Source organism: Schistocerca serialis, chromosome 7, assembly GCF_023864345.2.
Source record: "Schistocerca serialis cubense isolate TAMUIC-IGC-003099 chromosome 7, iqSchSeri2.2, whole genome shotgun sequence".
NCBI classification, from domain to species: Eukaryota; Metazoa; Arthropoda; class Insecta; order Orthoptera; family Acrididae; genus Schistocerca; species Schistocerca serialis.
The window spans coordinates 11669482-11695684 of NC_064644.1; the positions used below are offsets into that span (position 1 = coordinate 11669482).

At 43.6% G+C, this 26203-nt stretch overlaps 1 protein-coding gene across 1 annotated transcript in view; it reads left to right on the forward strand.

The window, feature by feature from the left end:
* LOC126412572 (myrosinase 1-like) overlaps positions 1 to 26203 on the forward strand; it is a 199498-nt gene that overhangs the window by 89707 nt on the left and 83588 nt on the right. The window contains exon 12 of the mRNA XM_050082217.1: positions 15328 to 15462. Within this exon, the coding sequence (XP_049938174.1) occupies positions 15328 to 15462 (135 nt within the window). The remainder of the gene's footprint in view (positions 1 to 15327; positions 15463 to 26203) is intronic.

Consider the following 26203-nt stretch of genomic DNA (forward strand, 5'->3'; position numbering starts at 1 on the left):
ACATTTTCTTCTCGTTATTCGTTTCAGTATACTGCAAGCTAACTACTTTCTTTTGAAATAAGGACTTCAATAAAAATGGCAAGGTGATGTTAATCAGAACCAGGGAGAAGTTGTGATCTAAATGACAGTAGATTTATTCTTTCTTAACATCAGAAGACCAAAAAAATGACTGAAGAAACGTCATACAAACATTTTCATTTCACAAACGCTTTCACTAATATGGGGCCTATGGTGGGCAAAGTGATCAGCTGGGGATCGACACACGACGCTAACCAGAACACTAATCGCTCTATCTGACTTCATACACGTGACTCCGGAGTATGGCACAAAAAATACTCCACAATCAAGCATCTATACTACTAAAAAAAAAAAATGGGTGGAAAGAACAGGGTGCTGATAAACATGTTTTGGAGCCCTATACCATACCAGCGAATACTTTAGCCTCCTTCTGGTCAGGGAATCACACCACGATGCCTTCAGCGACTGAAGTCATGGACGGCTGAAATCTGTTATTAATGGCACGCGCTCAAAAAATGCAAGTAAGCGTTCGGTTAAATCGGAATTGAGGTACTTCTCTATGAACCTCTGAAACCCCAGTGGATTCCAGTGTGCCGGTGGACCCGTTTGCTGGTCAGCCAAACCAATTTGACTCCGTGCCACAACTATGCGTGACAGACTACACTCCTGGAAATGGAAAAAAGAACACATTGACACCGGTGTGTCAGACCCACCATACTTGCTCCGGACACTGCGAGAGGGCTGTGCAAGCAATGATCACACGCACGGCACAGCGGACACACCAGGAACCGCGGTGTTGGCCATCGAATGGCGCTAGCTGCGCAGCATTTGTGCACCGCCGCCGCCAGTGTCAGCCAGTTTGCCGTGGCATACGGAGCTCCATCGCAGTCTTTAACACTGGTAGCATGCCGCGACAGCGTGGACGTGAACCGTATGTGCAGTTGACGGACTTTGAGCGAGGGCGTATAGTCGGCATGCGGGAGGCCGGGTGGACGTACCGCCGAATTGCTCAACACGTGGGGCGTGAGGTCTCCACAGTACATCGATGTTGTCGCCAGTGGTCGGCGGAAGGTGCACGTGCCCGTCGACCTGGGACCGGACCGCAGCGACGCACGGATGCACGCCAAGAACGTAGGATCCTACGCAGTGCCGTAGGGGACCGCACCGCCACTTCCCAGCAAATTAGGGACACTGTTGCTCCTGGGGTATCGGCGAGGACCATTCACAACCGTCTCCATGAAGCTGGGCTACGGTCCCGCACACCGTTAGGCCGTCTTCCGCTCACGCCCCAACATCGTGCAGCCCGCCTCCAGTGGTGTCGCGACAGGCGTGAATGGAGGGACGAATGGAGACGTGTCGTCTTCAGCGATGAGAGTCGCTTCTGCCTTGGTGCCAATGATGGTCGTATGCGTGTTTGGCGCCGTGCAGGTGAGCGCCACAATCAGGACTGCATACGACCGAGGCACACAGGGCCAACACCCGGCATCATGGCGTGGGGAGCGATCTCCTACACTGGCCGTACACCACTGGTGATCGTCGAGGGGACACTGAATAGTGCACGGTACATCCAAACCGTCATCGAACCCATCGTTCTACCATTCCTAGACCGGCAAGGGAACTTGCTGTTCCAACAGGACAATGCACGTCCGCATGTATCCCGTGCCACCCAACGTGCTCTAGAAGGTGTAAGTCAACTACCCTGGCCAGCAAGATCTCCGGATCTGATCTGTCCCCCATTGAGCATGTTTGGGACTGGATGAAGCGTCGTCTCTCGCGGTCTGCACGTCCAGCACGAACGCTGGTCCAACTGAGGCGCCAGGTGGAAATGGCATGGCAAGCCGTTCCACAGGACTACATCCAGCATCTCTACGATCGTCTCCATGGGAGAATAGCAGCCTGCATTGCTGCGAAAGGTGGATATACACTGTACTAGTGCCGACATTGTGCATGCTCTGTTGCCTGTGTATATGTGCCTGTGGGTCTGTCAGTGTGATCATGTGATGTATCTGACCCCAGGAATGTGTCAATAAAGTTTCCCCTTCCTGGGACAATGAATTCACGGTGTTCTTATTTCAATTTCCAGGAGTGTATGTCAAATGTTGAGACGGCCGACTCAAGACAAATACGTACACCCACACATCACTTGCTGTGTGTGTGATGCTATAAGCAGTACTTCTTTTGGTTCAGAAGGTGACTGGCACAGGCTCGAAGTGGCAAAGTAGCAAAGGACACAAGTCTCACCATTTAGGTAGAGAGCTGCAGTTCTTTACTAGCGAAGCGCCAGTACAAGAGCGATCTTCTCTTTCTGTCCTCTCTCCTCCTCAGCTTGGTAGCAAAAGCCCATTTACATCTTAGACTTCCCCACGCTTTAGCACAAGCCAATCACGAGCTGGAGCACAGCACTGAAAGCTCAGAGAGCGCCCCTTGCTCTGCACACACTGATTGGACCAATCAGAGACTTTAAAGTTAATTTGAAGAAAAGTAAAAAAGATTCAGCTTCATGGCCTCTTCCCCACACATTTACACTGTGACTTTTGCTAACATCATGACCAAGATGGAACCACAGCCCTCCATAAAAAGCTTGTTATCTTTCCCGTTGCATCCATTTGGAAGTTTCCAATGAACAGCCACAAACTCTCTAAAAGCCTCGAGCTTCCACAAACATGTTTTGTAACAGAGTCTGGACGTCGGGGTGCCAGTGGCCTGTACCACGGAAATTCGCAGAACGCTCACAGCTGTCTCGTCAGCTTGCTGCCCAACAAGCGCCCATCTTCTGCTTTGTTGCCGGTCTGCAACGCGCTGGCCATCGCAGCGGCACTTCTCGGCGTTAGTCAGTCTACCTGGACGTGGATGCAGACCGCTCGGCGCCAACCAGAGTGTCTGCACAATGAGACCGCGGAAATCGGCCGGCCAGAAGTGTTTCCACCCAGGTTCTGCAGAAAAAAACGAGCTTCCCTAGGCCCACAGCCACCGTGCTTTTACTGCAGTCATTTAAATCGGCACTCTATTCCTTTGAACGCAGGTAAAGCTTACCGATATTCCTTCTCTAGAGCATGCAAGCAAGGGCATTAATTACCACCCACCATTTCATCATGATATTTGAAGTCAAATCGTAATAAAGATCATCTTCCCCAAGAACATGAAGCGGCATAACACTGAATCAGAAGTGAGAGTGTCCTGCAATCTCTCAATTCTATGGAAGTAAAATTTGTTTTATGTTGCAGTCTGTCCTTTAATAGACCTGTGTAACTTCATACTGGCATACAAGTTAAATTAATGTACACTCTGAACTGCCAAAAGAAGTTGTAGTACTTACAACATTTCCAGTCTTGAGATGACCCTCTCGGCATGTTCCGAAAGCCAATAAATAAAAAAAAAATCTTGGCTGAAAATTACTTTAAACAGGTTATTAGAGAAACAACTTGTGAAGATAACATCTTATACCTCTTAGCAACAAACAGACCTCAACTTATCGATTCAAATAACGTAGAGGAAGCTATTAGTGATGATAAGGCTTTCACAGTAACTATGACTACAGGTACTTCAAGGAATGTTAAGAAAAGTAGGAAAAACTTTTTGTCCAGTAAGAGTGACAGGATACAAATTTTCTGAGTACCTGAGTAGTCAGCAGCAAATATTCAGCACTGAGGTCGAAGGTGTGGTGCACAAATGGAAAAAATTCAAAACCATCATTCAATATGCCTTAGAGAAGTATGTTCAGAGCAAGGTTTTAAGAGAAGTGACTATACGGGCAGAGTGCAACGTAACCTTCTACTACCGGTGGTATGGTTATCGAAAGAACTCGATTTGGGAGGAAGATTACTGTCGCTTAACAAGTCCTACAGCTCCTCCAAGCTACCCTCTGTAGTAATGGTTTAACAAATTCGTGTGGTCCACGAAACTAAAGTCCCCTGCGAGTTACTGCTGGGGTATTAATAATTTCTAGTGGGTGGGTTTAACCAAATGGTAAGAATTTGAACGCAACAGATAATGCAGTATTTCTAGAAACACTACAGAAGGCACCTATGCATGGCTTAATAGGCGGTACAGAGCTTTTATTTGCTTGCATTTGTAAACCCAGCATTTGACTGTGGTAGAACTAAGTTTCACCTATTCCTTATGATGAGGGGAGGAAATTATCAGTCTAGGGTATAGATTAATTGATATTTATTCAATACCGATGGCATTTCAACAACTAGCCATGTGTCTGTTGGAATATACATCATCACAACTGATCTCTCTGGTCAACATGATTCACTTTCGCCACATAATAATGGAAAGGGAGAGGGGGTCGCAGACCTGGCTTCAGTGGAATTTTATGCAGCCACACAATTACGCATAAACCCATGCTTATTACATTTAATTGCTAGAGGTCACGCAGAACAAGTTCAGCAAAGACACTACAAGCGAACTAGGTCCTGGTGGAGGAGTATCTGTCTAAGTATTTCAATTTTCATTAAAAAAACGTAAGGTGAAGAGGGGTTAGCAAGTGGTCCACTTGACTATGTCTGACAATTCTGGTATAATCTTGCGTTCAGGTGCAACACTACGTTACTGAGCTGGGGGAAGAACATTTACCATCATATGGGCGGAAAATTTTGTGAGTCTTTATTCCATGAATGGGCATTAAAATCTGAACTTTCCTAGGTACAAGAGTTTAACCCATATATTTTATGTAACGCGCCACATTGCCCACAAATCAAATAATTATGGCGGGACAAGAAACATCAACTAATTATCACATTAATACTGTTCCACACACGTGGCCAAGTTGCGGGAGGCAACAGAAATGCAAAAAATACGGACACACAAGATTATCCCTTCCCTATCTTACACTCACCCACTACCGTATGGTTATTCACTCGCCTACTACGCGTTTTCAGACCGAAACTGCACCTTACCAATGTGGCGGTTGCTCCAACCGACCACGTGGCGGGAAAGCAAGTAGACAAAGAAAACATATGAAAGAAAAAAAAAATCCCCAAAATGTTACTATAAAAGAAAGACCACGTTAAAATACATTAAATGAGTTAATTTCTGTTAAGAACAGAGCTATAATATGACCTTGAGCTTAAGGCCCATGGTGCGTGGCCAGACCAAGACACAAACGCAAAGTTGTTCTGAAATTTGACTAAATTATGAAAATAAACTCCCTTGTGGGGGTTTCGTGGTAATATCACACCTGATTTCAACATCTTGACCTTATTAACGATCAGATTTGAGACATTCTGATAACCTTTGTTAACATTGCCAAAATCGAGAGCTGCGTCTCCACGTCTGTCCAACGCCGCTACCCAGGAACAAGTGTACCTGCGGCCACATCGCCTAACCGTTGCTCGGTCAAAATGTGGTGGAGGGGATGGTTCGCCAACCTGACAGAGCCAATACTCGTGCCTTCGCGACTCTGATTAAGGCTTTCGGCTACTTCACATAATACCTCATTCATACAGTCCAGGTTGCACAAGGGAAAGGATGCAAGGAAACGTGGCACACACGAAATAAAATCATCAAAGGAATAAACACCGATTGGTCCATTTTCTCCTGGTTGTTACCCACAGATTTACTTCTGCAGAGTAAAAACACTCTCCCTTTAATTCTCGTGTACCGGAATTTATTGAGAAAAATATGGAACGGGGCAACAAGTTCCGTTTCAAGAGAAACGCAGGACAACAGAGAGAAGGCTGAAATACTGCATGCGCTCTTCCGAAATTGTTCCACCGTGGAAGATCGTACTACGGTCCCTCTTTTCAGCATCTTTGTCGAAATTACACATACTTAGATAACCGATCGCGGAATAGCAAAGCAACTACGCTTGCTTCACAGTAGAAAGACATCAGGACCAGATGAGATATCTTTAAGATTCTACAAAGAATTATCGTAGTTCGCTGGATCAACAATGGATAGCGACTGGGAAAAAAACGGACGCCATTCCTGTTTTCATGAAAGGTCGTAGGACAGACGCATCTAATTATAGGACTATACAGTTGAGGTCAATCTGTTGTAGAATTAGCCTGCCGCGGTGGCCGAGCGGTTGTAGGCGCTTCAGTCCGGAACCGCGCGACAGCTACGGTCGCAGGTTCGAATCCTGCCTAGGGCATGGATGTGTGTGATGTCCTTAGGTTAGTTAGGTTTAAGTAGTTCTAAGTTCTAGGGGACTGATAACCTCAGATGTTAGGTCCCATAGTACTCAGAGCCGTTTGAGCCATTTTTTTGTTGTAGAATTATGGAACATGTTTTATGCTCAAGCATTATGACGTTGTTGGAGAGAAAAATCTCCTTCATACAAATCAACATGAATTCCTCAAACAGGGAATCTGGGACACTCAGCTCGCTCGGTCCTTCGATGAGATCCATAGCGCTGTAGACAAGGTCACTCGGGTTGAAGCGGTATTCCCTGACTTCGTACTAGATTTGCGACTGGATCAAGCCTTCATCGCAGGCGGAACTCAACACGTAGCCCATAAAGTAACAAAATTGACAGCTGTAAATTTAATCTCCCAAGTGTGTGAGGACCGTTGCATACACAAATCATCTAGTGGAAAGCGACGGAAGGCCTTTGAGGGTGCTCGCAGGTGATGTGGTTCTCTATAAGTAAGAAGAAACGCAAGGAGACGGTATCGATTTGAAGAGAATTGATGAATGGCGCAGGCTCAGGAGGTAAACACTGAAGGTACATAAATGTAACATATAGCGTGTACGTAGGAAAAGAAATCCACTACTGTGCAACTACACTTTCTTTCTTTCTTTCGCATACGCCATAGTCCCGCAGCGACCGCAGGGTCGGCGTGGTTACAACGGAATTGGCAGTGTTAGTGTTTGGGATGGCCGGATGCCCTTCCTGCCGCCACCCCGTACCCCGCAGGACGGAATCAGGGTACCCCAGCTCTCTGCGTCTGGTGTAAATCGTGCAATAGTGCAGGTGTGTTTCACATGTCTACGACGCGTGTAACTGAGGCGCAACGTGAGGACGAGCCCGGTATTCACCTAGCGGGATATGGAAAACCGCATAAAAACCACATCCACGCTGGCCGGCTCAGCGGCCCTCGTCGTTAACCCGCCGGGCGGATTCGATCCGGGGCCGGTGCGCCTGCCCGAGTCCAGGAAGCAGCGCCTTAGCGCTCTCGGCTACCCTGGCGGGTTTACTGTACAACTACACTATTTATGACAAATTTCTGGAAACAGTATCTATCGCAAAGTATCTAGGAGTAACTGTTCACGGCGTCTTTAAGCGAAAAGATCACATAAGAAGAATAATAGGGAAAACAGATGGAAGAATGAGATTTATAGGAAGAACCCTAAGGGAATGTTACTCAACCGCGAAAGAAATGGCTCACAAGCGCTTCTTTGACCGATTCTTGAGTATTGGTCATCAATATGGGACCCTTACCAGGTGGGTCTGATAGAAGAGGTAGGGAAGGTACAACGAACAGCCGTGCGTTTCGTCACGGGATCGTTTGGTCGGTGTGAGAGCGTTACGGAGGCGCTGAAAGAACTCTTGTTGCAGACACTACGGGAGAGGCGTTGTGGATCATGGAGAGGGTTGCTACTGAACTTTCCGGGAAGTGTTGGACAACATAGTACTTTCTCTCACATACATCTCGCAACATGACCACGACGAGAGAGTTCGAGAAATTGGAGATATTGCGGAGGCTCGCCGACACTCGTTGTTATCGCGTGCCATTTGCGAGCGGAACAGGGTAGGGCGTACAAGTCAGAGGTACCAGAAGTACTCTCCAACACACACCCTTAGGTGGCTTGCTGAATATTCATATGGACGCAGATGAATCATTTAGACTAACCCAGACGGCAGTTATAAGACTCGAGGAACGCGAAAGAAAAGCCGTGATTGGGAAGGGAGTGGGACAGGGTTGTAGTTTATCCCCGATGTTATTCAATCTGTATATTGAGCAAGCAATAAAGGAAACAAAAGAGGAATTCGGAGTGGGTATTAAAATCCATGCAGAAGAAATAAAAACTTTGAGGTTCGCCGATGACATTGTAATTCTGTCAGTAACAGCAAAGGACTTGGAACAGCAGTTGAACGGAATGGACAGTGTCTTGAAAGGAGGGTATAAGATGAACATAAACAAAAGCAAAATGTGGATAATTGAATGTAGACGAGTTAACTCGGGTGATGCTGAGGGAGTTACATTAGGGAGTGAGACAAAGTAGTAAAGGAGGTTTGCTATTTGGGGAGCAAAATAACTGGTGATGGTCGAAGTAGAGAGGATATAAAATGTTGACTGGCAATGGAAAGGAAAGCGTTTATGAAGAAGAGAAATTTTTTTAACATCGAGTATAGAATTAAGTGTCAGGAAGTCGTTTCTGAAAGTATTTGTATGGAGTATAGCCATGTATGGAAGTGAAACATGGACGATAAATAGTTTGGACAAGAAGAGAATAGAGCTTTCGAAATGTGGTGCTATAGAAGAATGCTGAAGATTAGATGGGTAGATCATGTAACTAATGAGGAGGTATTGAATAGAATTGGGGAGAAGAGGAGTTTGTGGCACAACTTGATAGAAGAAGGGATCGGTTGGTAGGACATGTTCTGAGGCATCAAGGGATCACCAATTTAGTATTGGAGGGCAGCGTGGAGGGTAAAAATCGTACAGAGAGACCAAGAGATGAAAACACCAAGCAGATTCAGAAGGATGTAGGCTGCAGTACGTGCTGGGAGATGAAGTAGCATGGAGAGCTGCATCAAACCAGTCTCAGGACTGAAGACCACAACAACAACAACAACCCTGTATTACAGTTAGTTTGCTAAAACTATCTAAAACTTGTCCTAGTCGTCAAGAGCTTTCAAATGTAGCAGTATTAGTAATGGTTCAAATGGCGCTGAGCACTATGGGACTTAACATCTGAGGTCATCAGTCCCCTGGAACTTAGAACTGCTTAAACTTAACTAAACTAAAGACATTACACGCATCCGTGCCCGAGGCAGGATTCGAACCTGCGACCGTAGCAGCAGCGCGGTCCCAGCGCCTAGAACCGCTCGGTCACAGCGGCCGGCCAGTATCAGTAGCGGATGTCTTTTATAGTGGGTCTTCAACGAAAGTAAGTGAACCAATCGTCTATTAAAGTATCTGATTTAGAATGTACTTTAAAATGCAGTACTGAATATTAGGTCAATTAGATAGTGTTATTTATCCTCCAAGAGCTGATGTTTTCTGTATAGCCTCACTGGGCACTGGACAGGAATTTGGCGGTTAGTCTGAGTCGAAGATCTCACAGGCGGTATCTTCCATATCTCGGCAAGGACACCAGACGTCGTCACTCGGAATTCTTCCTAGCTTCCTTCTCCATCTCTGTGCTAGAACGTTACTTTTAGCATTTTTTTGGGAACTGGAAACTATTTGGATGTACTTAGACGAGACAGGAATAATGTTTACGGTAACGAAAAATTTGTTTCAACATCTTGTATCAGTTATATTGACGTCATTGTACAGTATACCGTCAATATGCAAGGAATATCTGTCGAATGACGCGATGGAGCATATTATCTCCAAGAAATGTTTTTGTGTGAACGTTTGCTATTTAAAACTGTCACGATATCGTCCATGACTAATGTCAAAGTCACTCAAAATCCTTTTCAGTCAGGATAGTCATGGTTCGCACTTTTGCCACACTGTGTCAGTTTACTCGGTTCCAGCCTAACGTTTTTTCGCAAGTTTAAGGAACATTTTTGCACGCATTTTCAAGAACTACTGCATTTGCGTCACTTCGCATGTCGGTATTCGGTAAAGAAATAATCAAGTTTATGCCCTGACGCTATTTTGCACACTCGCGAGGCAACACATCTGACATTCAATTCATCCTGTCCCTGTCTCCGCTTCAGTCCACAGCGCCACAGGGTGTGCCCAGCCATTGGATGTTCTTTTAAGTGGCTCTAGCTTGCTTCTGCACGTTCCCTTAAATTTAAAAGCCCCTTGCTAACTGGCTTTTTTGGTTCGATTCTTCTAAGACAGTTTTATAATTTCTGTAAACTTTACTTTCAAATTCTGAATTGTCTCACCCAGCACATCCACCAATCAGAGGATTTTCTTGAGACCTTCTCCCACATGCGCCTCGCACCGATGGCACAACAAAGATTGACTGTGCGACCGTATAGCGTAATCGTTCCTTATACACCTCACATTCAGAAATTTTCATCAGCTCTGAAATGAAACGTTATCTTTACAAGGAGAATAAGCAGAGGGAGATCAAGAGCTAAATACAGTGAGCAGAGTGCAGTAGCTGTGCGGAAACGTTTTGCACAAAGTGAACTAGCATCAAGAGCTGTATCAGACCAGTCCTCGGACTGATGAATAAGCCAAGAGGAACAAAAACAAACTACCGTCCCACATATACACCTCTGCTAACTTGACATCAGAGGATAAAGAGATCATCATTGGAACAGAAACATCGCCATTTGGTGTTCGATCATAGGAAGAGAATCGCCTGTGTCAATGAATCGCAATACATTCCGATATATTCCGATGCTAAGTAGTGTGAACGTCGCAAAAGACTCGTAGCTTGCAATCTGTCTTGCAAAAAGGAACTGTTCCGGCAGACGGCGAAGGTTTTCTCATGTGGGGGACGTTTAAACGGTATGCAATGAGACTCCTGAGACGTTTACCGATGTTCTTCATTTGCGGCAAAGCAGGTACCTACTGTGTGATCACGCGCATTTGTTTCTTTCGTTTATAGCAGCCTTTAGGAGACCTATTCCTCCTAAACTGTATTGGAATGATTGGACTAAGGCCTTGTAGACATGGAAATCCTTGCGTGAGTCTACATGCTGCTGTACCTCACGTCTACCGACCACATCAGGGATGTCATGGAACGAGATGTTCGCATCTTGGAACCAGCTGCGATGTGTTTGTGATTTGCAAGGTTGTTGATGTTTGTTAAGCAGTCAGGCATCGAGATGCGTGCGCTTTGGACCTAGCCACAATCAGTCGTCATATGTTGTAGGTTGTTGATGCTGGTTGCACAGTCAGTCGTCAATTTGTGCACGTTTTGCATCAAGCTGCAGTTCGTGTTCATAGATTGTTGGCACCGATGAGGCAGTCGGGAATCGATATGTGCACACCATGGATCAATTTTCAGTGAGTTTTTGTATGTTGTTAAGTTATGGTGTTGGTAAAACAGTCAAGAATCAAGAAATGTGCATGGTGGACGTAAAAGAAATCAGTCTTTGTAGGATATTACGTTGGTAGTCTTGATTTAACAGTCAATGACGTAGGTGTGTGCCGGCCGTGGTGGCCGAGCGGTTCTAGGAGCTACAGTCTGGAACCCCGCGACCGCTACGGTCGCTGGTTTGAATCCTGCCTCGCACATGGATGTGTGTGACGTCCTTAGGTTAGTTAGGTGTAAGTAGTTCTAAGTTCTAGGGGACTGATGACCTCAGATGTTAAGTCCCACAGTGCTCAGAGCCATTTGAACCACTTTTGAACGTAGGAGTGCATCCACCGAAAAAACTACGAGACTGTTTTTATCCCTGGATTATATAAGACGTAAACACACTAACTACGGTAGCCACTTGAACTAGCAACTGTAAACAACGGATGTGCATTCGACCAGTTATAAGCATTCAGCTTTAAGTAATTGATGTCCAGCCACAGTGTGCCAACGTTGTTGTATCACAAATCGGAATGGAGCAACATCTATAGATCATGTGTTCAAGAGATTCTCCAGAATGCTTTGAAGAAGAGAAAAGTCTGTGCAAAGTTTTATCGCACCCTTTGACTCTCGAATAAAAACAACGACGCATTGTCAATTGTAGCGACTTAACTGAAATGCCAAACGCGGATAGTTCTTTCTTGGAAGAAATGATCCACGGTGTCGAGATCTGGTATTATCAATATGAACTTATCACAAAACAACAAAGTGCAGAAATGCACCCAAAGAGTTAACGATTTGACGAAGTGACCGACATTCAAGCCTGTGCGATTCGTGATTTGAACAGTATGATAAAGTAGTCAAATGGTCATATGAACGTTCTGTGCGAGGTGGGGACTGACTATGTCGAACACCTGAAACGTTAAAACCATCGTATTACCTTTCCCTATTTTTATTAATCCAGGCTCGAAATGTTTTTTGTACTGACGGGGCTGTACCTTGGACCCAGCTCCAGTTAATATTTGAAAGCCTTTAGGCTCTTGGTAATGGATAGGCAGCCAAAGACCAATATGATCCCGTATCGGGTTTCGTGTAATCCACGCCACCACGTGCCTGCGCTGTCATTTAGGCGAGTGTTGGTGTGCGATACGTTACTAGAAAGGTGATTCCAGTTCACTGGGCTATCAGTGGTTTGGATTACATTACATTACTTCTCAAATCATGGGCGTCACCGGCACTGAAAATCTGGACCTAAAACCACGTTTTGTAGATTCTTCCGGCCTCAGAATGTACACTGCACAGGCACTTAAAACTTCTGCTGCGTGCCAATTTAAGCCTGGATTAAAACGTATTTAGCGATTATCGAGTATAAAAGTAACAGATCAAGCCTCTACTTTTTAAAATACGGTATTAGTCTGATTTTTAAAGCCAGTTTAAGAAAATGAAAATAGTTTAAAATGTTTGCAAAATTTGGAGAACGCTGCAAATCTATCACTTCATTACTTTAGAAGAATACCCTCTAAAGATTCACATTGCGTAGGTCTTTTTACTGAGTAATGAGGAAACAGCAATGGCAAGGAAAGCGTTTCTGAAGAAGAGAAATTTGTTAACATTGAGTATAGATTTAAGTGTCAGGAAGCCGTTTCTGAAAGTATTTGTATGGAGTGTAGCTATGTATGGAAGTGAAACATGGACGATAAATAGCTTGGACAAGAAGAGAATAGAAGCTTTCGAAATGTGGTGCTACAGAAGAATGCTGAAGATTAAATGGGTAGATGACATAACTATTGAGGAGGTATTGAATAGAATTGGAGAGAAGAGGCATCAAGGGATCACGAATTTAGTATTGCAGGGCAGCGTGGAGGATAAAAATCGTAGACGGAGACCAAGAAACTAAGGAGATTCAGAAGGATGTAGGCAGCAGTAGGTACTGGGAGATAAAGCAGCTTACACAGGATAGAGCAGCATGGAGAGCTGCATCAAGCGTCTCAGGACTGAAGACCACAACAAAAACAGCTACACTTTCCAGATACTTCTCTACATACTCGCCGCTCCGACTTAGACAGTTGTCGGAGCGTTGTAACAAATTTACAACACCATCGTCATAGAAGGCAGCCGCTTGTGCTTTCCGATAATTCTCTACACTGTTCTATAGCGCGCAGCCTGATCCCAAGTGTTGTCTTCGTATCCAGCGCTTCATGTGAACAGAGATTATACTCAGGGCGAGCCTGTGTTGTAGGCGATCGAACACTTGCCATCGAAAAGGCTGCAGGAGAGTTTTCACTGATCCTGCAGAGTGCGATTGAGAATTGCCATGAAGAAGGAAGTGCGTGGCAGTTGTGTCAGGTGGGCTGCATTCGTTAAGGCGAAGCCTCTCAGCGCCCCCCCCCCCCCCCCCCCCCCCCGGCAAGAAGAAGGGATCGGTTGGTAGGACGCGTTCTGTGGCATCAAGGGGTCACGAATTTACCATTGGAGGGCAGTGTGGAAGGTAAAAATCGTGGAGGGAGACCAAGAGATGAATACACTAAGCAGATTCAGAAGGATGTAGGTTGCAGTAAGTACTGGGAGATGAAGAAGCTTGCACAGGATGGAGTAGCATGGAGAGCTGCATCAAACCAGTCTCAGGACTGAAGACCACAACAACAATGAGGACGAAGCTGCGGCGGATGAATTGCTACCTTATTATGAACCTTTCTGCAGGGAAAGAATCAGGGAAAAACCATGTGTAGCATAACAGACTACATGCTATATTTAGATCAGTTTAAATAACAGTTGATAAATTCCTATAAGCTAGGTGTTCTACTATATTGTAGTGGTAAAAATGAATAGATTGTATACATATTTTGTCACAAATATTAGCTTACCATCATTTCCTTGCAGACTGCATACATATTATGTCACAAATATTTGCTTACCATCATTTCTTTGCTTTAAAAAGAAAAGGAAGACAATATTGATGAATTTCCTTGAGATCTCTTCATAGCAGTTCATCTTGATACACAGAGTGACCATTACTTTATTGTTACACCAATACTGGACTGTGAAGTGATTGTCACGTGGTGTTCGATTGTGAGCCGTCTGCCTCTTGGTCACCCCTCCTTCAAACTTACAGCAATACTAAACAGATTCATGCTCATCCATCGCTGTCGTTCGTCACTGGTAGTCATAGCAACACAATTAATTAATATCTGGAATATTGTCTTTTTAGTGAATATTACAAATTAAGAGTATTTGATTTACTGGCATGCTAGTAAATCATGCAAACCGTTAATTCTTACTGATTTTAGTATATGCAATTAGTGAAGCTTGGAGATGTTCGTTCAACGATCTCATACTTTGTCAATCAAGACTCAAAAAATAAAACTGCTTTTGAAAAATTATTGGGGGCATGCATCCCACCCCTTCCCACTGTCCATCCCGTCGGTGACGATCATGTCCCATATTACAAACGAGATTCGCATACTGTATATGCTATCCCACGTAGAGCAAGCAGCGTGCTGAACTGTAGAAATAGACCTGAGTCCAAACTTAAGGTATTTTTCCTTTTATTTTTTGCCAAAAGTATAACATTCCAGTTATATGACACTTATAAAGTAACTGCTGTAGCTCACGACGATAGAGATCCCGCACTGAATACGTGTGTCGTCCGAGAAGCTCGCAGAAACAATGTTCTCACACAAGAGCACTGAAAGAGCAAATCTGTTTGTGGTTGGCTGACTGATTGACAAGCCCGCAACACACCGACGTCAGAACTGAGGGTAAAGCCAGAGATAAAGAAATATTAGGTAGGATATGCCTGCTTAATGAATACGTTCTTATTTTTGGCAACATCGTGTTCATTTCTGTGCTTAGAAGACGGTTAATTAAGGCCGTACCACTCCGTTGCAGCTACAATTTTACGACTTCTGAAGACACTTGCTTTCCTTATTACTTTACTTGTATGCTGGGAGTAAGTTAGTTTCGCATAGTACCTTGCGGGAACCTTGCCCTTGAAGGAGTAAATAACGTTGACATACCGTTAATTCGTGTGCTTTATGGAGGATTCGCGACGGAAGATAATCCAAGGTATTTATGGAAGATGAAGCTCACCGGGGTTAATGTGACCACTATAAATACGCGAGGGCAACAGCTGGCCAGTAGCGCAGTCCTAAAGGTGAGGCGCCCTCAAAATGAGCCGTACCCTGGTCCTTGTTGTGGTGGCAGCCCTGCTGAGCGAGACGTGGGGAGTCCCCTTGTCTTTTGCGTCATCGCCGAGAGCTCCCAATCACTTCCCAGATGGTTTCTATTTGGGCGCTGCTACAGCAGCCTACCAGATAGAAGGAGGCTGGAACGAGGACGGTATGTACCTCACTTTTCACGATGGTTGTGAAATGATATTTTGCTTAGTTGCGTGACCGATGCATGTGAATAACTTACCACAGACCCCTTGCATTTACCATAGGCAAAATTATTTGGCATATACTTTGCATGGGAATTAGTGCAGTTCGGTGGCAATAGGAACAAAACATCTGCTCAGGTGAATACAGGGTTATAAATACAAAATCAAATAGGGGTAATGCAGGAGTAGGTTTAATAATGAATAAAAAATAGAAATGCGGTTAAGCAACTACAAACAGCAAAGTGAACGCATTATTGTGGCCAAGATAGATACGAAGCCCACGCCTACCACAGTAGTACAAGTTTTTATGCTGACTTGCTCCGCAGATGACAAAGAAATTGATGAAATGTACGATGAGATAAAAGAAATTATTAAGATAGTGAAGGGAGACCAAAATTTAATTGTCATGGATGACTGGAATTCGACAGAAGGAAAAGGAAGAGACGTAAACGTAGTAGGTGAATATGGAATGGGGGTAAGAAATGAAAGAGGAAGCCGCCTGGTAGAATTTTGCACAGAGCTTAACTTAATCATAGCTAACACTTGGTTCAAGAATCATAAGAGAAGGTTGTATACATGGAAGAAGCCTGGAGATACTGACAGGTTTCAGATAGATTATATAATGGTAAGACAGAGATTTAGGAACCAGGTATTAAATTGTAAGACATTTCCAGGGGCAGATGTGGATTCTGAGCACAATCTATTGGTTATGATCTGTAGATTAAAACTGAAGAAACTGCAAAAAGGTAGGAAATTAAGGAGATGGGATCTGGATAAACTGACTAAACCAGAGGTTGTACAGAGTTTCAAGTAGAGCATAAGGGAACAATTGAGAAGAATGGGGGAAACAAATACAGTAGAAGAAGAATGGGTAGCTTTGAGGGATGAAGTAGTGAAGGCAGCAGAGGATCAAGTAGGTAAAAAGACGAGGGCTAGTAGAAATCCTTGGGTGACAGAAGAAATATTGAATTTAACTAATTAAAGGAGAAAATATAAAAATGCAGTAAATGAAGCAGGCAAAAAGGAATACAAACTTCGCAAAAATGAGATCGACAGGAAGTGCAAAATGGCTAAGCAGGGATGGCTAGAGGACAAATGTAAGGATGTAGAGGCTTATCTCACTATAGGTAAGATAGATATTGCATACAAGAAAATTAAAGTGCCCTTTGGAGAAAAGAGGACCACTTGTATGAATATCAAGAACTCAGTTGGAAATCCAGTTCTGATCAAAGAAGGGAAAGCAGAAAGGTGGAAGGAGTATATAGAGGGTCCATAAAAGGGCGATGTACTTGAGGGCAATATTATGGAAATGAAAGAGGATGTAGAAGAAGATGAAATGGGAGATATGATACTGCGTGAAGAGTTTGACAGAGCACTGAAAGACCTGGGTCGAAAAAGTGCACCGGGAGTAGACAACATTCCATTAGAACTACTGATAGCCTTGGGAGAGTCAGGCCTAACAAACCTCTACCATCTGCTGAGCAAAATGTATGAGATAGGCAAAATATCCTCAGACTTCAAGAAGAATATAATAATTCCAATCCCAAAGAAAGCAGGTGTTGACAGATGTGAGAATTATGAAACTATCAGTTTAATAAGCCACAGCTGCGAAATACTAACACGAATTCCTTACAGAGGAATGGAAAAACTGGTAGTAGCCAACCTCGGGGAATATCAGTTTGGATTCAGTACAAATGTTGGAACACGTGAGGCAATACTGACGCTACGACTTATCTTATAAGAAAGATTAGGGAAAGGCAAACCTACGTTTCTAGCATTTGTAGACTTAGAGAACGCTTTTGACAGTGTTGACTGGAATACTCTCTTTCAAATTCTAAAGGTGGCAGGGGTAAAATACAGGGAGCGAAAGGCTATTTACAATTTGTACAGAAACCAGATGGCAGTTATATGAGTCGAGGGTCATGAAAGGGAAGCAGTGGTTGGAAAGAGCGTGAAACAGGATTGTAGCTTCTCCCCGATGTTATCCAGCTGTATATTGAGCAAGCAGTAAAGGAAACAAAAGAAAATTCTGGAGTAGGAATTAAAATCCATGGAGAAGAAATAAAAACTTTGTGGTTCGGCGATGAGATTGTGATTCTGTCAGAGGCAGCAAAGGACTTGGAAGAGCAGTTGAACGGAATGGGCAGTGTCTTGAAAAGAGGATATAAGACGAACATCAACAAATGCAAAATGAGGATAATGGAATGTAGTCGAATTAAGTCGGGTGAAGCTGAGGGAATTAGATTAGGAAATGAAACGCTTAGAGTAGTAAATGAGTTTTGCTGTTTGGGGAGCAAAATAAATGATGATGGTCAAAGTAGAGAGGATATGAAATGTAGACTGGCAATGGCAAGGAAAGCGTTTCTGAAGAAGAGTAATTTGTTAATATCGAGTATAAATTTAAGTGTAAGGAAGCCGTTTCTGAAAGTATTTGTATGGAGTGTAGCCATGTATGGAAGTGAATTGTGGACGATAAATAGTTTAGACATAAAGAGAATAGAAGCTATCGAAATGTGGTACTAGAGAAGAATGCTGAAGATTAGATGGCTAGATCATATAACTAATGAGGAGGTGTTGAACAGAATTGGGGATAAGATAAATTTGTGGCTCAACTTGACTAGAAGAAGGGATCGGTTGATAGGACATATTGTGAGGCATCAAGGTATCACCAATTTAGTATTGGAGGGCAGCGCAGAGGGTAAAAATCGAAGAGGGAGAACAAGAGATGAATACACTGAAAAGATTCAGAAGGAGGAAGCTTGCAGTAAGTACTGGGAGATGAAGAAGCTTGCACAGGATAGAGTAGCATGGAGAGCTGCATGAAACCAGTCTCTGGACTGAGGACAATAACAACAACAACTTTGCACGGAGAATGACTTCAACATAATAGTGCATCTGGTATCCAAGCAAGGTCCAGTATTGTTTTAAAATTAACAGCTGTTAATGACAATGAAATCGTAGTTGGCAGGACTGGCAGCTGTTGACGAGTGTGGTTGTGAACTATTAGGCTAGTGAATAAGTTCCTATTGTTTTTTCATAAGTTTCATAGACACAACAGGTAGACATAACACAGACCTCAGTCATCAGTAGTGTATTCGCCTTCACTATCTTCAACAGTGTGTCAACGCTGGAGTTTCATTCCCATTCCGCGACTGTCGAAATCACGTTCTTTTGAGGCGAAGAAATCGTCGAGCCATGTTCGAAGCGCAACTTCATCGTTAAAAGAAGTTCCTTGAATGTCGTTCGATGGAGGACGAAAAAGGTGAAAATCTAAGGACGCACGATTACATGAATATGGTGGGTGCGGAATGACTTCCCAACTCAACCCTGGTATGGTGATTTTTGTCAGTCGGATAGAAGGAGGGCGGGTGTTATTGTGGAGTAGCATCACTGCACAGAAACTTCTCGGTCGTCGATCTTGGATCTCGTCAGCAAGAAGTCTCAGTTGCTGACAGCATACGTCAGCAGTGATAGTCTCACCTCCGGGAAGCAATTCGTAGTACACCACACCGTCGCTCTTCCACCAGATGCATAACATTAACGTCTGTGGATGCGCGCAGGTATGTGTACGGTGAGTTGTTACTTCGTTTGGGCTCAACTATTCCTTGATTTTTCTCACGTTATCATAAAGACCCCATTGCTCCTCAACAGTAACGACACAGGACAGGAAGGTTGGTGTTGTGCACGAGCCAATTGATAACGAACAAGCAGAGATACAAATATGACCACTTGTTAATTTCTGCAATTTTGGCTTATGGAATGCTGTACCCATACACCTGATGTTTGAACCTTCCCCGTGTCCACGAATGTCGCACGCTGGTGGAATCGTCGCAGTTCATCACATTTTCAAGTTCTCGAGTAAACTGACGTGTATCATTGTGGATTAATGCGATTAAATCAACTCCATTAAACCCCGAACGTCTTCCTGAATGTGGAGAGTCACCAATGTCAAAACGATCCTTCTTAAAACAACAGAACCATTTTCTTGCCGTACTTCGTCCATTGGTATTATCCTCACACACAGCGAAAATATTTCTGACTGCCTCCGCTGCTAACGCCAGTCTATTGAACGAAAACAGAAGAATATGTCGGAAATTTTTCGATTTCTTGGCACTCATTTTCTAGCGTCCTCGGCTCCACTCGCTACCTGCAACACTCAGACAGCAACAGTGAGCTACAAATAAAAATGACAATCCTTAATAAACCCGTAGCAACCGAAATAGTAACATCCAGAACAAAAACGCTATGTACTTATGCACCAACCTAATACTTTTGATGACCCATATTTTTTTACATAATCGGGAATCTGCATATTCGAAGCCGATTCGGGTCCCTTCAGTGTGATGGAGTAGTTACACTTAGTTGTATAATATGCTTGTAGCATATATTAATTGTTTCATTTTTAGAAATCGATATATCAGGCGAAAGTTTTATGGCAAATTTGATATTTCTTGTTGATAAAAACGGAAGATTAGCTAGTGATCGATGATCTGCGAGTGAACTACTTTATTGATGTCGACAACACACAGGTGAATGAGATTTTCACTCTGCAGCGGAGTGTGCGCTGATATGAAACTTCCTGGCAGATTAAAACTGTGTGCCCGACCGAGACTCGAACTTGGGACCTTTGCCTTTGGCGGGCAAGTGCTCTACCATCTGAGCTACCGAAGCACGACTCATGCCTGGTCCTCACGGCTTTACTTCTGCCAGTATCTCGTCTTCTACTTTCCAAACTTTACAGAAGCTCTTCTGCGAACCTTGCAGAACTAGCACTCCTGAAAGAAAGGATACTGCGGAGACATGGCTTAGCCACAGCCTGGGAGATGTTTCCAGAATGAGATTTTCACTCTGCAGCGGAGTGTGCGCTGATATGCTACTTCCTGGCAGATTAAAATTTCGTGCCCGACCGAGACTCGAACTCGGGACCTTTGCCTTTCGCGGGCAAGTGCTCTACCATCTGAGCTACCGAAGCACGTCTCACAGCCGGTCCTCACGGCTTTACCTCTGCCAGTATCTCGTCTTCTACCTTCCAAACTTTACAGAAGCTCTTCTGCGAACCTTGCAGAACTAGCACTCCTGAAAGAAAGGATACTGCGGAGACATGGCTTAGCCACAGCCTGGGGGATGTTTCCAGAATGAGATTTTCACTCTGCAGCGGAGTGTGCGCTGATATGTTACTTCCTGGCAGATTAAAACTGTGTGCCCGACCGAGACTCGAACTCGGGACCTTTGCCTTTCGCGGGCAAGTGCTCTACCATCTGAGCTACCGAAGCACGACTCACGCCCGGTCCTCGGTAGCTCAGATGGTAGAGCACTTGCCCGCGAAAGGCAAAGGTCCCGAGTTCGAGTCTCGGTCGCTCACACAGTTTTAATCTGCCAGGAAGTTTCAACACACAGGTGGTTTAATGGAGGTAATACAAAATGTGTTTAAAATTTGAAGACTAAAGAATAATATTACAAGTTGTATTTGTTGCGGGATCAAAATCTCCTAGAATTTTTTAAATGTCATTATATTCTTCTTTTTCATGGCCTTCTCCTGTATCCTCATGAGATCGACATTTCATTCTGGATTTGGCAATATTATCGGTCGCCGTATACCCTTCCTGTGGCCACCCCTCCCAACATTCCCCCACCTCGGAACGGAATCTGTGTACGGAATCTGTATGTGCCTACTGTTATTCCATGTGAAAATGTGCGAACTTTTTCTAGATGTTATCGTATTCTATAACTGAGACTAGACGTGTGTACCCACTCAATATTTACGTAGGTGGATGTGGGAAACCGCCTAAGAACCACACCCAGGCCGAACTTCACATAGGCAAGTGTCGTTAATCCACTGGGTGGATTCGAATCTGTTCCGGCGCCCTCCCCGAATCCCGGAAGCTGCTTCCTAGCTCATTCGGCTATCCGGGCAGCCACATGATTTTTACCCCCGACCGTACTGTTATCACAATTCCCACGATTGTGACCAAGTGGTTACAGAAATAAACAATACATATACATACAGGGCCATAATTATTGAACTACAGGAAATAAACGTCAAGTAGTTACAAACTACGGGGTGAACACGCTTTATTCGACATGTAAACGTCACTGCAGATATTCGGATTTAGGTTATGACATGTTCGACATACCTGCCATCTTTGGCGATGATGTGGCGCAGACGATTAGCGAAATTCTGCATCCCCAAAATGCGGGTTCTCAGTCCGCCAGAAGCGCCGATTTTTCTAATTGACGAGCATATACCAATGAAAGTGGCCTTCGTCGCTAAACCAAACCATAGCACGCATACTAATGCCCATCGTGGTCCGCGCCCAATAGTGCAGTTGTAAAGTCTTAGTGCAAACTGTTCGGAAGTTATGACGATTTTATTTCATATGGTCCAATAACTGTCACCCTGTAGACTGCCTATAGTTTTCTGTACCATGTTTCCGCTTAATTTGCTTTTTGATTGTACCTGTAACCACTTGAAAACGACCTAATGTCGAAAATGGAATAGTGGAAATTGTAGTAAATACGCAGACGATAGTGAATACGATTTCATTTCACAAAAGAAGAGCAGCGTGTTTCGTCACAGGGTTATTTGGTAACCGTGATAGCGTTACGGAGATGTTTAATAGACTCAAGTGGCAGACTCTGCAAGAGAGGCGCTCTGCATCGCGGTGTAGCTTGCTGTCTAGGTTTCGAGAGGGTGCGTTTCTGGATGAGGTATCGAATATATTGCTTCCCCCTACTTATACCTCCCGAGGAGATCACGAATGTAAAATTAGAGAGATTAGAGCGCGCACGGAGGCTTTCAGACAGTCGTTCTTCCCGCGAACCATACGCGACTGGAACAGGAAAGGGAGGTAATGACAGTGGCACGTAAAGTGCCCTCCGCCACACACCGTTGGGTGGCTTGCGGAGTATAAATGTAGATGTAGATGTAGAAGTAACAAAACCGTCTGTAGGCTGGTGAAGCATATTAATGAATGGCTCGTTTCATATTATGGGCCCTTATTCACTTGTAAAGCGCCAGACAAAAGGCAACAAAATGAGAAATTGCTAGAAAATGGTGACGCAGGCTATGGTCATGTTACACGGTGCAAGAGAGTTTCAAATAGAGGTGTATCAATGCTGGTGGAAATAAATTCATTTTCTGGCTGTCCAAGATTGATGTCCCTTATGCCTACAAAAATATACGGAAATCTACGCAGCGGAATGTCACTTACTTAACTTCTTGTTTGACAGATGACCGGCCTTTTCCATGGAATCTACTACATCGAGTGCATCCTCCAAAATGAATATATTGTTTTTATAATCGCAAGAAACAGTGCATCATATTTTAAAGAAACCTCTTACGAGTTATGAACCACACGGTATGTCTTTTCAAACATGAGTGACAAAGAATTGGCTAGCAACTATGTAGCAACATGTACGAAATTTCATTAATCGATGCTTCTAAACGTCATTTATATCAATATTTGTATCACTTGTAAAACAAATTAAGCTGAGTATCTCGCAATCTTACTGACCACAGGTTATTAGTACAAACCAAAAAAACTAAGGACCCTAGCATAAAAGACTGTAGGGTCACCACATGTAACTTGTTCCCAGTGGGATGATGAATGATTGGTCAAAACAGGACTCTTTCCTATTGATACTGTTTCTCGTCAGAGACATAAGATTCGAAATTCACTCATGTTCAGAAGAAACAGAACACATTGAACGACTAGAGGTGATGTGTTTTTTTTCTGAACATGAGTGTATTTAGCTTCTCTTACTGTTAAACTGTAATACTGTATTCCGGTTTACTTAAAAACATATTGCGCTTTACACAGTGAAAAAACACGGCATATAACAGTAGCCTGTAATGTTTTGCCTAACGGATTTTGATAGTTATTAAGTCATTCATGGGTCTGAATAACGTGCACATGAGTCCTGTGAATGAACGAGCATTCCAAAAAACACTGAATTGGAATCGTAAGAGCAAAAGAAGATGCGCAGAGCAAGTTGAAGGTTCGTGTACGTATGTTGTGGAAATGGTGGATTAGGACTTGCGTTTTGTGATTTGGGGGAATTAATTTACTCAGTATTTCTACTATTGTAAGGTCTGTATAGGCCACATGAAACACGTCAGAACACTGATGACACAAAAACGATAGTCTGACTGTATTGAATTCATCTTCCTCCGCCTCCTCCTCATCATCATCATTTAACTGTTCCAGTTTCCCGGGTACTGGTAATGAGCCGCTTCCAACTCATCCTGTCCAAATACACCTGTTCAAGGAGAACATCATCCACTGTCCATCCTCTAGTGACCAGATCAGCCTTAATCAAGTCCATCCACTGGGTTTGAGGTCTTCCTTGAGATCTGTCCCATCCACCTCTCTTTCCAAATTTATTTTGGCTGTTATAGTTGGCTCCATTCTCATCACATGCCAGTAAGATCGAAGTCTAGATGTGCCAATTCGATCTAATAGGGCGTCTTTATTTCGGCTTCTTTCATCACCTCTTCAGTCCTTGACTTATCAGTCTTGGTCTTCTGGATGGTGGATCTAAGAAATTTCATCTCTGATGCTTGCAGACTTGATGATTCTCTTTTTGTGAGCTTACATGTTTCAATACCATAGCTCAATATTTGTAGGAAATAGCTATTAAACATCATCAGTTTGGCTGGGCTTTGAATCAAGTCATCCCATAAAAGTGATCTTACTTGTTGGTAGAATTCAGATCCTATTTGCACTCTGTTGGTGATTTCATTTCTGACTAAATTATCACTACAGATTACACTTCCAAGGTAACTAAAACTGTCCACACACTCTAGTTGGTGGTCTCATAGTTTTATATTAACTGGTTGTCCATCTCTGTTGACTGCCATCACCACTGTCTTGGTCTTGCTGATGTCGAGGTTATATTTCTGGAACTGAGATTTCAATTGATCGAGTCTGATCTGTACTTCCTCTTCAGTTTCACCCCATATCACGATGCCATCAGCAAAGGCAAATGCATTCAGTTCACATGGCTTCTCCTTGACGTTCTCCATTATAGTATCCATAACAGTGATGAATAGGAGTGGGGACAGTGAACTTCCATCCCTACACTCTTCACAACACAAGAACCGGTAAATGTATTTAAGTGTCAGAGGTATCAGAACGGTTTTCGTTTATAACTTTCTTCTCGTTCGTTTCCGGTAGAGAAATCCTTACTTCAAATTAATACATTTATCGTTCTCCATCATCCTAGAAAGTCTGTAAGATCACCCCATGTATACGTACATTTACAGACGACCGCGCCTACAACTCTGATGCTCTGTAGTCTCGCTGGATTACGTTTCCGGACACGGGTTCCTTTTCAAAATACGATGTACCCACTCCCCTCTACAAGTCCTGGAAGTCTGCAACGTGAATTTCCGACCACCCTGTGTATGTAATATACAGGGTGAGTCACCTAACATTACCGCTGGATATATTTCGTAAACCACATCACACACTGACGAATCGATTCCCCAGACTGAACGTGAGGAGAGGGACTAGTGTAATTGGTTAATAGAAACCATAAAAAAATTCACGGAAGTATGTTTTTTAACGCAAACCTACGTTTTTTTAAATGGAACCACGTTAGTTTTGTTAGCACATCTGAACATATAAACAAACACGTAATCAGTGCCGTTTGTTGCATTGTAAAATGTTAATTACATCCGGAGATACTGTAACCTAAAGTTGACGCTTGAGTACCACTCCTCCGCTGTTCGATCGTGTGTAAAACAAATTAAGCTGAGTATCTCGCAATCTTACTGACCACAGGTTATTAGTACAAACCAAAAAAACTAAGGACCCTAGCATAAAAGACTGTAGGGTCACCACATGTAACTTGTTCCCAGTGGGATGATGAATGATTGGTCAAAACAGGACTCTTTCCTATTGATACTGTTTCTCGTCAGAGACATAAGATTCGAAATTCACTCATGTTCAGAAGAAACAGAACACATTGAACGACTAGAGGTGATGTGTTTTTTTTCTGAACATGAGTGTATTTAGCTTCTCTTACTGTTAAACTGTAATACTGTATTCCGGTTTACTTAAAAACATATTGCGCTTTACACAGTGAAAAAACACGGCATATAACAGTAGCCTGTAATGTTTTGCCTAACGGATTTTGATAGTTATTAAGTCATTCATGGGTCTGAATAACGTGCACATGAGTCCTGTGAATGAACGAGCATTCCAAAAAACACTGAATTGGAATCGTAAGAGCAAAAGAAGATGCGCAGAGCAAGTTGAAGGTTCGTGTACGTATGTTGTGGAAATGGTGGATTAGGACTTGCGTTTTGTGATTTGGGGGAATTAATTTACTCAGTATTTCTACTATTGTAAGGTCTGTATAGGCCACATGAAACACGTCAGAACACTGATGACACAAAAACGATAGTCTGACTGTATTGAATTCATCTTCCTCCGCCTCCTCCTCATCATCATCATTTAACTGTTCCAGTTTCCCGGGTACTGGTAATGAGCCGCTTCCAACTCATCCTGTCCAAATACACCTGTTCAAGGAGAACATCATCCACTGTCCATCCTCTAGTGACCAGATCAGCCTTAATCAAGTCCATCCACTGGGTTTGAGGTCTTCCTTGAGATCTGTCCCATCCACCTCTCTTTCCAAATTTATTTTGGCTGTTATAGTTGGCTCCATTCTCATCACATGCCAGTACCATCGAAG